The 15,000-nt window shown below is 45.6% G+C and overlaps 1 protein-coding gene across 1 annotated transcript in view; it reads left to right on the forward strand.

Annotated features, from left to right (window-relative positions):
• The window catches only part of LOC113584686 (protein unc-13 homolog A), a 43,859-nt gene that overhangs the window by 17,446 nt on the left and 11,413 nt on the right, over positions 1-15,000 (forward strand). Inside the window, exons 10-28 of the mRNA XM_035528102.2 lie at positions 1-900; positions 1,016-1,118; positions 2,732-2,778; positions 4,144-4,222; positions 4,440-4,445; positions 4,614-4,688; positions 4,900-5,119; positions 5,461-5,688; positions 5,808-5,949; positions 8,293-8,462; positions 8,638-8,753; positions 9,317-9,480; positions 10,354-10,507; positions 10,817-10,885; positions 11,542-11,631; positions 11,814-11,948; positions 13,123-13,250; positions 13,464-13,549; positions 14,091-14,217. The exon at positions 1-900 is cut by the window's left edge and continues 174 nt beyond it. Of these exons, the coding sequence (XP_035383995.1) occupies positions 1-900; positions 1,016-1,118; positions 2,732-2,778; positions 4,144-4,222; positions 4,440-4,445; positions 4,614-4,688; positions 4,900-5,119; positions 5,461-5,688; positions 5,808-5,949; positions 8,293-8,462; positions 8,638-8,753; positions 9,317-9,480; positions 10,354-10,507; positions 10,817-10,885; positions 11,542-11,631; positions 11,814-11,948; positions 13,123-13,250; positions 13,464-13,549; positions 14,091-14,217 (3,039 nt within the window). The remainder of the gene's footprint in view (positions 901-1,015; positions 1,119-2,731; positions 2,779-4,143; positions 4,223-4,439; positions 4,446-4,613; positions 4,689-4,899; positions 5,120-5,460; positions 5,689-5,807; positions 5,950-8,292; positions 8,463-8,637; positions 8,754-9,316; positions 9,481-10,353; positions 10,508-10,816; positions 10,886-11,541; positions 11,632-11,813; positions 11,949-13,122; positions 13,251-13,463; positions 13,550-14,090; positions 14,218-15,000) is intronic.

A 15,000-nucleotide genomic window follows, 5' to 3' on the forward strand; every position in this document is an offset into this window, starting at 1 on the left:
CTATAGCGACGAGGGCGGCTACAGCAAGGATGGCGGTGAGGAGTGTGCGTTGTACGAGGCGAGCGATGGGGACCCCAACACCGATGACCGGTACGAGGCCGAGGAGGAGGAGGAGGACTTCAACTACGAGGACGAGGACCCGTACCCAGCCGAGGAGGCGCTCAGCGATGACCAGGAGCCCCCGCACACCCCGACCCCGACCCCGAACGGTGGGACGCCCGCACCGGGCGTGCCGACCGTCGCCAGGCCCCTGCCGGAGAAACGGCCCTCCCAGGAGTTGCAGGTGGCCCAGCTGACAGCACAACAGACGCCGCCGCCGCAGGGTCAGGATGCCAGCCTCCCTCCTGGCCAGGCACCAGCGCAACCTGCTGCCCAGGCTCCAGGCAAGGCCCCAAGCCAGTGGGGCCCCAGGCAGAACCCCCCGCTACTGTCACAGCAGTCTTCGGGCCCTCTCCCATCTGTGCAGTCCTTCTTCGCCATGGCCAAGCCCCTAACTGCTGTGTTTGGGTTGGGTGGCTCCGCCCCTGCGCAGCCTACCGCCTCCGTGCCCCACCCACAGCAGCCGCGGCCACACCCACAGCCCCCCGCCCCTTCAACCCCGGCTCCCGTTGCCCCGCCTCCTGCTCCCGGAGCACCCGATGCCCCTCCGGCCCTGGCCGAAGATTCCGAATGCCCAACCCAGACCCAGGAGACCCAGTCCCAACTCCCAGGCCTCGCAGCTGAGCCCCCCAGAATGGCAGAAGAGCCAAAGATCCCCGAGGAGCTGCCCATGGAAGATCAGCCCCCTTTAGAGAAGGATGAGCTCCCTTTGGAAGAACTTCCTCTGGAGGAAGAGGAGCGACAGAGTGCACCTTCCTCTCCGACTGCAGAGGAGAAGGAGCAAGTGTTGGAACCAGAAAGGTGAAGCAAACCATGCACTGGGTCACACCTCTGTGCGCGCGCGTGTATGTGTGTGTGTGTGTGTGTGTGTGTGTGTGTGTGTGTATATGAACATGCTCTGTATGTCTCTGTGTAGTGAACCGGTGCCCGAGGAGGTGAAGGAGCCCGTGGACCCAGCGGTGCGAGCCAAGGAGAATTGGCTCCGACTCTTTGGCAAGGTCCGGCAGCAGCTGCAGGAGGTAAGCCCTCGTGCGGTGCCCTCTCTCCTGGGCTGGCCAGGGGCCCGTCGTGGGCCAGACCCAACAAGGCTCTCAGCCCTGAGTCTGAACTCGGTATATGTTCATTCAGCCCTGGTTGGTTTGCTGTGCATGCGATGCTAAACCAGATATGTAGGTGAGTGTATGCGAAAAAGATGCATGCCACACATAGCACTGGAAGGTTTCAGAACAATCGTCATGGAAACCTGATACAACACTGACCGGCAACGGACTTTGCATCAGTGGTCATCAGTGGTTCACGCCTCTGTCCTGTTTGCTGGTTTATTTTACCGCAGTTCATTAGCTCCTTGCACAGAGTTTGCTAATGACTGGTTTTACACATATGCCTGTGCTGGCTGGGACCGATGCCCTGGTTTTTGTCTGATATTACAGCTGGTAAAGAGATTACCTCTGCCGTGCTTGATTTGTTGTATCACACTGCTTCTTCTGTTGTTGTTTTTTTTCTGTGTGTGTGTGTGTGTGTGTGTGTGTGTGTGTGTGTGTGTCATGTTCGGTTGTTTCCTCGTTTGTCTCTGAGTCTGTGTCCCACCCTACTTGTTTTCTCCCTCCAGCCTACTTTTGTTGCTCTAGTGATTTGCATGTTCGCGCAGCTGGGCCGTGCTCCGACGACAGTCAGGTGGGTGTGTATTGCTTGCGTGAGCGCCACGGGGTCTGCCTCGAGCTTTTGCATGCGTGCCAGAGCGCATGGAAGCATTTTGTCGGCAGCTTTGGCAGTGTGAGCGTGAAGAATACCATCATGGGTTTGGTTTTCTGCATTCAATCCAGTAGGCTGGAAAAATTATTGTGTTAGCCAGTTTGTAGAAAAGGCCATTTGTTCCAATTCTTCAGGGTTTTTTCAGTACCTAATACTGTGTCTGTTGGTGTAGTGGATTACCAATTTTCCATTTTGTGTTTTCCTTAGAAAAACCTCTAGACTTGAAATGCAGTTATAATGGAGCTCTAAGGGCAGTTGAGAAAGAGACCACTGGTACCCCTGAGACTCCCTTCATAACTGTGTTTGGGGTCAACGAGGTTTTATCAAGTAGATAAGGATTAGGTTGAAAAGCACAAGTACTTCTTTAAGCTCTTTCACTTCATCCCAATGGCAGAATTCAACACAGCTGGAATTCAAATGGAATTCACTAGCTCTTTGCCAAAAGACTTAATTGAAGCAGCAGAAAGTGAGGGAGCACATATTTGAAATATTAGTCTTAATATTTTGCAGTGGAGTCTAAGATTTCCCAATTAAATTTTTTACACTGCCTTATTGTGAAGGTTATAGAAAACAGCCTTCCTAAATCATGCATGTAACATTTATTTTTTAAGATATCATTTTAAGATATCATTTCAAGTTGTCTAGATAAATTATTCAGACTTTGTTTTTAATGTACCTGTGTACAGTTGGGTCACAGGATATGTGTGTATAAATATGTGTTTTAGTTTCTAGGTCAAAGATAATCAGGGGTTTTGAAGTACTCTCTAGATCTACAGCTGCACATAAATGCTGTTGTTCTCTGTTTCTCTCTCTACCTCTCTCTCTCTCTCTCTCTCTCTCTCTCTTTCTCTCTCTCCCTCTCTCTCTCTCTCTCTCACAGGCACGGGGAGAAACTGACTCTCAGTCTCTATGGTTTGGAAAGGGAGGGTAAGTCAATCAAGCACTCATTCAGGATGCTGTTGAGAATTTGAAAAAATATATAAATCAGATCTACAGAGCAATCTCTGCATGACAGGTTTTTTTTGGCTCTGTAGTCCAGCACACTGAATTTAAAATGGAACAATGACTATAAGGTTAACACACTGTCAGACCGTTTCAGGGGTGTCATAAGTAACTGGACACATGATGACATTCTTAAATAAATATGTGAGCAGTAGACCCCTTGTTTGAGTCTAATAGTCTATTTTCTAATATTGCTGTAACTGTTAATGTAACGATATGCACCTGGCCAAGAAATAGCTGAGTAGCCAACTGTCCAACTGTATAGAAAAGGGGCTGTAACTCCTACATGATTTACCTGATATAGATGCACATACTCTCAAATGAAATTACACAGGGGCTTTAATTGCATAGTCACTGTTTGGTTTCAGATAGACTGTGCAAGAACACAGAGCCCAAACAATGGTTATGCCCATGTTATGGGCTGTACTGTTCAAGATGTTGCTGCAATATATACAGATATCTGTTTGAAATATATATATATGTTTGTTTTTGTTTCCCTTAATGTTATTTTGATGTTTGGTATATTTGAGGTTAATTTGGGTGTGTGTAAGTAGCCAGTGGTTTACTGGAGCTTATAGGTTCTCCTGCCTCAGGAAACCTCTTTACCTCAGAATGTGAGGCATAGGAAGGGCGTTATTGCTGAGGTCAACACTTACAAAATACACCCGCCTATTTTTTCACGTGTAAGATTTCACACACACACGCACGCACATGCACACACACACACACACACACACACACACACACACACACACACACACACACACACACACACACACACACACACACACGCATGCACGTAAACCACCCACTACACATATATAGTTACTTACTTTAATTAAAGCACAGATAAAGATGAAGTACAGATAAGAGGGAGATGTTTCCTTGGTAACGGGGATGGATTTTCTTACTCTACTGAGCTCTCAGGGGTTTTGTGCACAGTTCTGCTATTAAGCCTTAAGGTGCCATGAACTGAGTTCACTGAGTCTCAAGATGTGTTAAATTCAGCAAATACATTCTGCCTGCAGCCATTAACACACATCCTCTTAGTCAGTCTGTGGAGACTGGTCTTGGATTCCTATTGGACTGGAGACCTGGTGATTATTTTTAAGGGTGGGCTAATCATTGCTAGTGGCCACATACTTTAATGCAGTCCTACTAATACCTAATTCCTAGTCTGGCCACACAGCAAATGAACGAATATCTCAGTTGTTCTCGGCAGATTCGCAACTCTTTTCAGACATTTTCAAATATTCACATGCTTGCTTTTCCTTTCCTCCTTGCTTGAAGGATGGGAGGAGCTCTGTACAGCATAGACAGCATGCCTGACCTACGCAAGAGGAAAGCCATCCCATTGGTCAGGGACCTGGTGAGTGACACGCCCTATAAGATATTGCTCTACCACGTTCTCTATCTACCTATTGCAAGTTACACCAGAGCTTGGGGCAGTTTGCACAGTTTCAGTGTATTTGTGAGTATTTGTACTCACTTTGGACAGAATTTGTTGTTAAAGATGATTTGTAAAGTAACTTTATTTTTCTTTCTTTACTTTTTTCTTGTTCTTTGTGGTCTCTGCCTACACACAGGCCATGGTAAGTTTATATCTGTGTGTGTGTGTGTGTGTGTGTGTGTGTGTGTGTGTGTGTGTGTGTGTGTGTGTGTGTGTGTGTGTGTGTGTGCACCTGTGTGTGAATAAGTCCAAATTTGCATTGCATTACAGAAAATCAACTTTCCACATTTTTCTCTTTGTCTGAATGTAGTCTTTGGTGCAGAACTCTCGCAAGGCTGGAATCACATCTGCTATGGCATGTAGCACACTCAACAATGAGGAACTGGTGAGTGAGTGAGGTGCCTGTGTGTGTGTGTGTGTGTGTGTGTGTGTGTGTGTGTGTGAGTGAGTTTGTTTGCACACACACATGCATCAGAGTCTTAAACAGAGTCCTCTTTCCTGGACCCAATAATCCCATTTGTTTCATCATTAAAAACACACAATCCCACAATGCACTGCACTTTGACCCTATTTATGTCCTCCCTCCACAAATGCAGAAGAGTCACGTGTATAAGAAGACGCTGCAAGCTCTGATCTACCCCATCTCGTGCACCACGCCCCACAACTTCGAGGTGTGGACGGCCACCACGCCCACCTACTGCTACGAGTGTGAGGGGCTGCTGTGGGGCATTGCCCGGCAGGGCATGCGCTGCACCGAGTGCGGGGTCAAATGTCACGAGAAGTGCCAGGATCTGCTCAATGCCGATTGTCTGCAAAGTGAGACCCTGGCATTTATACAACACTTGTTTTGGCTAATTTAATGGCAACTTTTGTTTTACTTTAAATTTGCACGGCCTCATGGTGTTAGCGCTGGAATTTTATTTTGTGATTCGATACCTTTGCTGGATCAAGCGATGGATCAAGTGGATCTTTAAATCATGTCCATTTTGCAGAACTAGCTAAGAACCTCAGGACATCTGGCCCACTATGTCCTAAGCGCTCCCTCATGGGTATCGTGTCACTTTCCTAGGGTTGGCACCAGACCCAGGTCCAGATGTTGTAGAGGCTTGATGGTTCTTGATGGAATTCTAGACTCTTGACGGTTCTCCATGTTCCAGGAGCTGCTGAGAAGAGCTCCAAGCATGGTGCAGAGGACCGCACCCAGAACATCATCATGGTCCTGAAGGACCGCATGAAGATCCGTGAGCGCAACAAGCCAGAGATCTTTGAACTCATCCAAGAAGTGTTTGCTGTGGCCAAGACAAACCATGCCACCCAGATGAAGCAGATCAAACAGAGCGTTCTCGACGGAACGTCTAAATGGTCTGCTAAGATCAGCATCACAGGTTGAGCTTTCTAACGTTGGTTACTAGAAATAAGCTCTCATTGTGAAAGCATATTTATAAACACTCCCTGTGACATGTGTTTTTAAATGTATGTGTGTGTGTGTGTGTGTGTGTCTCAGTGGTCTGTGCCCAGGGGCTTCAGGCCAAGGATAAGACTGGCTCCAGTGACCCCTATGTCACTGTGCAGGTGGGCAAGACAAAGAAGAGGACCAAGACCATCTACGGTAACCTGAACCCCATCTGGGATGAGAGCTTCCATTTGTGAGTGGTGCCTTCCAGTTTCTCTTGGTTTCTTTCTGCCTACCACATCAGGAAACACAGTTTATGTTGAGGACTTAAAGTGCCTATTGATCCTGGTTTTACATACTAGAGGAACAAAATTCTGATACTGAACTGAAGATCAAAACACTGCAGCATGTGATTTAGCAGTCTTACACTGTAGTTCAGTATTATAACATGTAACATAGCAGTCATAAACTGTAGTTCAGTATTATAACATGTAACATAGCAGTCATACACTGTAGTTCAGTATTATAAAATGTAACATAGCAGTCATACACTGGCTCAGTATTATAACATGTAACTTAGCAGTCATACACTGTAGTTCAGTTCAGTATTACAGCATGTAATGTAGCAGTCATACACTGTAGTTCAGTTCAGTATTACAGCATGTAATGTAGCAGTCATACGCTGTAGTTCAGTTCAGTATAAAGCATGTAATGTAGCAGTCATACAATGTAGATCAGTTCAGTTCAGGTCAATTTATTGTCCCAGTGGGGAAATTTGCTTTACAGCAATGTCTATTAAACATAAGATACAAGAATAAAAACACAACATTAACAGCATGCAAAACCACACCCAAAACAGCTCATTATTTCTCCGTCAGGAGTCTAAGATGTCTAAGATGTCCAGATAGAAGAGTCTGAAACTTGGTTAAGCGGATGGTCAGTAGAGTGTGAGGTTAACAAAAAACATCAAAAATGTTCAAACAGATTCAGTGACTTATAATAAGATCTTCCTGTCCACACTAAACGTGTTTAACTTCCTTAAGATGTATAGTCTCTGCTGGCCAATTTTACAGATTAGATCAGCATTCATGTTAAAGGGCATCTTATCATCACCGACTGTCCCCAGATATTTATAACTGTCAACAAGGTCAGTTGCTGTGCTGTTAATCAGCACAGGTGCTGGGAACTAGGGCACTTTATGGAAGTTTCAAATCTTTTGTTTGTAAGGTTTCATTTCAAGTCCATATCTGTACACTGCTGCCCAAAGTCCGCTCATCCACTGGGCTGTGTTCAACCTGAGGAAACTCACAGGGCAGATAAAACAGACAGACTGATACAGATAAGGATTCAATATCCTTTCCCTGACAGACACTTTATTGCACCAGCGTTGATTTATGTGAACGGTCTGGCATTTCTCTGTAGTACTCGCATCCCCGTCCAAATGAACAGGTTCACCAAAGCCCGTTATTGCCATCTCAGAGTCCGTGTTTACAACTGTGATCAGAGTTTCTGTAAAGGCCGTAAGACATGCATCTCTGTAGTCATATGCTTAACGTTTCCTTAGAGCCCGTCAGCTTTATTTCTTAGAGAGACTGAGCATTTTTGAGGGTGACGGATGGTAACGGAGTGCAGCTAAGGCTCTTGTGTTATTCTAATGCCATCCCTGTCTGGCTTTTACACATCCCTGTGTTATATTTCCATGTATGAGATACTGATGACAAAGTACCAGCATTCAGAAATGTGATAGATACCCAGATCAGTTTTCCAAATTCTGTAGATCAGATCCGGATAGTTACATGTGAAAAGAAGATTCTGGGAGTACTGAATCTGGTTTGAGCCATGGTGTTCTACTGGGCTCAGGGTTAAATCAAACGTAATCCAGACAAGAACCACCACAAAAATTTCCGTCATCCGTGCAGTTTTCTCCACAGTCCACAAACACTTTAAAAAGTGCTGTATTTGGTTCAAAAGATGCTATCAATAATCCATAGAAAATCTTCCCAACTAAATGAGGCATTCACATACACCTGCTGAAAACCTGCTGGAGGTTGTGGCCACTTATGCAGACATGGCGTCTAATACTGACGTGGGGTCTAATACTGCTGTGGGGTCTAATATTGATGTGGGGTCTAACACTGACGTGGGGTCTAAAACTGACGTGGGGTTTAATACTGATGTAGGGTCTAATACTGACATGGGGTCTAATACTGACATAGCATCTAATACTGACGTGGTATCTAATACTGACATGGGGTCTAATATTGACATGGAGTCTAACACTGAGCTCGGGTCTAATACTGACGTGGGGTCTAATACTGACATGGTGTCGGTGTCTAATACTGGCATGGAGTCTAATACTGACATGGTGTCTAATACTGACATGGTGTCTAATACTCGCATGGGGTCTAATACTGATGTGGTGTCTAATACTGACATGGGGTCTAATACTGCCTAGCGTCTAATACTGACATGGTGTCTAATACTGGCATGGGGTCTAATACTGATGTGGTGTCTAATACTGACATGGGGTCTAACACTGACCTGGGGTTTAATACTATCATGGGGTCTAACACTGATCTCCTCTCCATGTTGCCAGCGAGTGCCACAACTCATCTGACCGGATCAAAGTGCGAGTGTGGGACGAGGACGATGACATCAAGTCTCGTGTGAAGCAGAGGTTCAAGAGGGAGTCTGATGACTTCTTGGGCCAGACCATCATCGAGGTCCGAACACTCAGCGGAGAGATGGACGTGTGGTATAACTTGGGTGAGCGGTGCGTGTGCGTGCGGGAGTCTGTGAGTGTGTGAGTGGGAGAGAAAGAGAGAAACAGATGTGTATTTGGTGGCTAAGTAAAGGTAGGGAACATAGACAAGATCTAGGAACAGAGGCGGGTTGGATTGAATGATGAGCTCACTCCATCTCTTTCTCTGTTCCCACAAAGACAAGCGCACAGATAAATCGGCCGTCTCTGGAGCTATACGCATGCACATCAGTGTGGAGATCAAAGGGGAGGAGACCGTTGCGCCGTACCACGTCCAGTACACCTGCCTGCATGAGGTCAGAAACACAGGCTGCAAAGCACCTTGCTAATGTAACACTAATTTCAACACTTTTTTAAAAGTGCCATAGTAACAGTGGATGAGCCTTACGAACCGGCCGCTTTTGTGAAACAGTCAAAACCATTTGGTTCCTTAATGAATAATACAGACTTAAAGCTGCTACGATTTTATTTCTAGATTTTTTCAGCCTTACATCCATATAGCCATCACTAAACAGAAAAAGAAACCCAAATGAATCTCTCTATGAGTCTCTATAATCAACAACTAAATATTTCAGCATCAACTGGCTATATTAACCAATCAGGAAACTTCTCCACAAGGAGGAGGGCCTCCCTGCCTGTCAATTATTTTGTGTGTACACGTCTTTGGAGGGAGGGGCTTTAAAGAAAGGTTCGCACAGAGGGTGTGGGGTGGGGGTGGGGTGGGGGTGGAGTACTTCGGGGACTAAGTCTGGCTGAATTAGCAAAACCCACAGTATCGCTCACAGCATCTTCAGGTCTGACCCCGCCGTTGAGGAAGGGGGTGTCCCCAGGGTCTTACTGCCTGCGCTCGCATCGACAGCACCTGTTCCACTACACCACCGAGGAGCAGAACAGCGGCGTGGTGAAGATCCCGGACGCTAAGGGAGACGACGCCTGGAAGGTGTACTTTGAGGAGACCGCGCAGGAGATCGTGGACGAGTTCGCCATGAGATACGGAGTGGAATCCATCTATCAGGCCATGACGTAAGCGGAGAGCAAAAGAGAGCTGAGGATGAGGGAATGGAATGAATGAATGAATGAATGAATGAATGAATGGTGCTTTAGATTGTTTTTGTAATCATTCCATAGCTAGGTTTTGCCTTTCTCTCATTATCATAAAATGTGCAGAACAGGAGAATGCAGTGAGTCCAAATGCCATATCTAAAGTTAACCCTGTAAATAATATGTACATTAAACTCCTCTGTAAGCGGCTCATCCTCCAGTGGTTCACAGAAAAAATATCTCACCTTCCGACCATTTCTTAATTTAGCTATAGAGCTTCTCATAATAAATGTAGTGTACTGTAAGTTAGGGCAACTTCAGTGGCATCTAGATGATGGTTTTTCATACCAAAACCATCTTGGCAAGCTCATTTACTTGGTGTTGTACACACATTTGTCAGGTTTGGTCGATATATGTGTTGCAGGATGCTTTTTGCAACATAAAGCATTTTTAAATGACCAAAGAGCTGTGAAACAGAAATATGCACTCAGGCTTTGGAAAAGATCCTCTCAGGGAGTCCGTGAGCTCCATAAAGCCCGCAGAGCAGTTCGAGTGTCATGTAATTGGCAAAGTAGTGCAATTGGTGTTTGTTCACACTCCAGACAGCTGCCCTGTTACTCCGCCCCTTTTTTCTGTTGCATAGACACTATGGCATAAGCTCACAGTATACAGAAGAAACTAACTGATAAACTTGTGATATTATACAGTGAACAAATTAGTGGTGAGTGTGTGGATGTCTCTGTGTGTGTGTGTGCATGTATGTGTGTGAGCATGTGTGTGTCTGCAAGTATACTGATTTTTCTGTCTTGAAGTGGCCTCATGGTGTGTGTTGTCATGTGCGCGTGTTGTTTGCAGGCACTTCGCATGTCTGTCATCCAAGTACATGTGTCCTGGCGTACCTGCCGTGATGAGCACCCTACTGGCTAACATCAACGCCTACTACGCCCACACCACCCAATCCTCCAACAACGTGTCTGCCTCCGACCGCTTCGCTGCCTCCAACTTCGGGGTCTGTTCAGCTTAGACCATCATCTGGTCAAGCAAACATTATCCTGAATGAAATACCCCCCCCCCCCTTTCTGTTCAGTATCAATTCAAATGTGCAGAATTATCAGGCGTAATTCGACGGCATCTATACTGATTGAAACATTGAGGAATAAAAGCTCATTCTCCATCCAGACACACGATGTGCTTGTGGTATGTTCTTTGTGTGAGGCTGATGTGGTGTGCCGTTGATTAGTTTGTGCTCTGGTGTGTTTCCTTGACTGGTTTGTGTGCTGCTGTATTTCTTTGACTGGTTTTGTGCTGTGTTCTGCAGAAAGATCGATTTGTAAAGCTACTGGACCAATTGCACAACTCCCTAAGGATCGACCTCTCCATGTACAGGGTACTGAATCACACCCTACACCCAAACTCTACACTCCACACTCCACTCTCTCACTTATCACTTACACTGCACACTAACACTCCTCACTAAACTCTACACTCTCACCCCCCCACTTACAATCCACACTCACACTCCTCACTTAGACTTCACGCTCAGTCTGAATATTCACTATTGCTCTCTTCATTCACACTCCACACTGACACACACTCACATACTGCACTGACATATTTCTCACTCCACAATCACGCTTTGCACATTTCAAACATGCTTGACGCTCTTGTACTCTGCACTCACAGTCTTACTGCACAGTCACACTATACTCACATTACACACAATGCTATACACTAATACTGTACACTCAAACTACTTATTCACTACACACTCACACTGCAGGGTCCCACTACACACTCATACCTCATACACATTCCTCTGTGTCCACCTTGAGGGACACTTGTTCATGTTTATTGCCACTTCTGGATAGTAGTGCTGATTTGCATTTAAAAGGATGAGGACAGTCCCTGTTTAGTCCCTGTTTATTCATCTCATGGTAAAGGATGTATCAGTGAGTGAAAATATAAATTGTATAAAGGGTTTAATGGCTTTGTGTGTGTGTGTGTGTGTGTGTGTGTGTGTGTGTGTGTGTGTGTGTGTTGCAGAATAATTTCCCTGCCAGTAGTCCTGAGAGGCTGCAGGATCTGAAGTCTACTGTAGATCTTCTCACCAGTATCACCTTCTTCAGGATGAAGGTTTGTATTGCATGTACAGAAAACACACACACGCACGCATACACACACACGCATGTTATGCATGTGCATTTGTGTCTGTATTTGATTCGTGTGTTGTGCGTGTATGTGTCTATGGTGTGTGTGTGTGGGTGTGTGGGAACGTATGGATGGGCGGATGTGGGTGTGTGTGTGTGTGTGTGTAGGTCCAGGAGCTGCAGAGTCCTCCGCGAGCGAGTCAGGTCGTTAAGGACTGTGTGAAGGCCTGTCTGAACTCCACCTATGAGTACATCTTCAACAACTGCCACGAGCTCTACGGGCGAGAGTATCAGACAGACCCGGTCAGTACGTGTTTGGTGTGTGTGTCTGTGTCTGTGTTTGCTTCCGTAAATGGACTTGTATCGACCCTTTATATTTATTAAGGCTAAATGCTCAGAGTTGCTGAGTGAAACCTTTTTTAAGATGTACAATATTGTGCGCTAATGAGGCATTAGCTAAAAGGGTTGGACTGTTCAGCATTACTTGGGTCACATTTTTAAAACTTAGGGTCATTAATATAAATGTATTTTAACTAGTGAATGAAAGTTTTGCATGAGACATTTTATGGAGCATGGCATTATTATGACACATTAATTCTGCAGAAACATCATTTCTTGGGCAATAAATGCGTAACATTATAATAAATTGTCAGAAATAACCAATAGCAAGTTAATTAACATTTATTTACCTAATCTTCAAGCTTGTTATTTAGTTCTTAACCCTAAGGCATAAGATTTGGTACCTACTGTGAATGTTCATCAACTATATTAAAAGAGGCAGGAGTGAGGATGCATTGTGCGGCCTTATTGCCATGGAGACAAAGGCTCTGATACAGCCGCGTTGTCCTTGTGTGAGTGGCAGGAAGCATGCGGGCCCCCGGCAGGCCCGGCGGCTGTGTCGTCCAGGTGGCAGAGTGCGCAGGTGTGATGCAGTCGCTCTCGGGAGCCACCGTCACACTCTCTTCCTGCTCATCTGCAGGGCAGGAAGGAGATTTTTCCAGCAGGTTCGTTGTTTCAGGTTGTCATGGTGATCCGGCCCCTGGCGCAGGTTTTGAAGGCTGGAGCAGCGAGTGGGAAGCGATCGTCTCTCTGATGGACGCTTCAGGTGTTTTCGTTAGGGGGCTTTTTTGTGCGGGAGGAGAAATATTGATCAGAGCAGACACAACAGATCTGAACAAAGAGAGCCAGAGCTGCAGGTGTGGCGTGTTTGCCCACTCCCTCCTTCTCCTCCTCTCCTCCTCTTCTCTTCTCCTCCTCTCCTCCTCTTCTCTTCTCCTCCTCTCCTCTCTTCCATTTGTTTTTCCTCCAGCCTCCAGATTCGGAAACCTGACCTTCATTAACAAGACGGAATATCTCTCTTTACCTATAACAGTTGTTGTTGTTGTTGTGTGTGTGTGTGTGTGTGTGTGTGTGTGTGTGTGTGTGTGTGTGTGTGTGTGTGTGTGTGTGTGTGTTTGTGCTTTCCCACTATGCCCAGTCTAAGAATATCCCTCCAGAGGAGCAGGGTCCCAGCGTCAAGAACCTGGACTTCTGGTCCAAGCTCATCACCCTTATTGTTTCCATTATAGAAGAGGACAAGAACTCCTACACGCTCTGCCTCAACCAGTGAGTGTGGCGTGTGCTAGCTGTGGGCAGCAGCTGCTCTCACAGGCCTCACGCCTCCTGTATTTCTCCAGTGATCACTACCACTGGACTCCAGTTGCTGCCCAGATTTGTCTTGAGATAATCTGCATGCAATGGGTCACTGTGTTCAGTGTTTATCTTCCTTTAGGAAAGGGTGCAAAGACACTACACTACCCATAAGTCCTTTCTGCACAGGTTTCCTCAGGAGCTGAATGTGGGGAAGATCAGTGCTGAGGTCATGTGGAACATGTTTGCTCAGGACATGAAGTACGCCATGGAGGGTAGGCAGCGACACTGTCCTAGACTTCACTCACACCTACAGCACAAACATGGGAGAAATCAGACAAAAAGAAGGGGCTTTAAAAACATTTGAACAGGTTCATCTGGGAAGTCATTAAGGGTTATGTTTTTCTTTTGTTTATTTGGGGTTTTTTTAAGAAAACTTTGATTGAATAATGAAATATTCTGAAAAGACATCAATTGATGAATCGTAATTCATATTTCACTTACAGACCGTATATTTGTTCCAATAGATATCCAGGAGGTTATTTATATTATGAAGGTCTGAGCAGGAGTCCACCTGGGTGTCTCTCCTTATCTTCTATATGCTTCCTGGACTCATCTCTACTTTGAGTGCTAACTGTTGCATTGCTTCTAATAGACTCACGGTGTGTGTGTGTATGGGTGCATGTGTGCGCACGCGTGGGCGTGCGTGTTTGCATGCATGTTCGTGTGTGCGTGTGTGTATGTGTGTGTGTGTGTGTGTGTGTGTGTGTGTGTGTGTATGTGTTTGTGTGCACACGCGTGCGTGGCCTGCCACAGAGCATGAGAAGCACAGACTGTGTAAGAGCGCAGACTACATGAACCTGCACTTCAAAGTCAAGTGGCTCTATAATGAGTACTGCAAGGAGTTGACCTGCTTTCAAGTGCATGTGCCAGAGTACCCTACGTAAGTGCTCATACTCCCTAATCATACTGCAGTACTGTTTAAAGGAGCAATAAGTAACTTCCCCAGTGAATCTTCTTCATATTATGAAACAGCTGTTATACTGACACCTAGTGGCCTGGATGTTTCAGAGATTCTGGCCACTTTCATGTGGCGGCCCCATTCTACAGAAAATAAACTGGTTCATTTGACTACTACAAAGACATTTGATAGATAATCCATTTCATAAATACGTTTGCTGGTTTTGGGTGGTAAATCTGGCTTATTGCTCCTTTAAGGTGTGTTCATAACACTCCCAGTTTACGCAATCGTTCTCTAGGATTTCTCAAGTGCTTTGCATCCTACCTGCAACACTGCCCGTTGCAACACAGTAACCTTAGGAAGTGCTGGGAAGCCCGTTCATACTTCTCTTGTTTAGGACCGAGTGCCCGATGAAAGGATAGTAAATCACACTCCAGAGTTAGAATAAAGTTCCCAGTCTGTACTCCTGCAGGTAATACCCAAAGTAGTTCAGAGAAATTATTGTAATTGCTGTTTATTCCATGTAAGTAGATATTATTTATGGCAAGCGTCAATTATTATCTTAGACCGGAACGCCTCTAACATAGTAACAATGCCCCCAAGACATTAATGATATAATGGCAGCCACTGTTATGGCTAAATTGTTGTTATATTCATATAATTCAGATAGAAGTAAAAGAAAGCCTCCATTTTTAAACACTGGTGAACCTTTTGTCCACAACCTGGCGTCCACAACCCTGGTCTGCCAGGTTCTCGGTTAACATG

This window comes from Electrophorus electricus, chromosome 11 (assembly GCF_041902795.1).
Source record: "Electrophorus electricus isolate QZ-2024a chromosome 11, ASM4190279v1, whole genome shotgun sequence".
In the NCBI taxonomy this organism is placed as follows: domain Eukaryota; kingdom Metazoa; phylum Chordata; class Actinopteri; order Gymnotiformes; family Gymnotidae; genus Electrophorus; species Electrophorus electricus.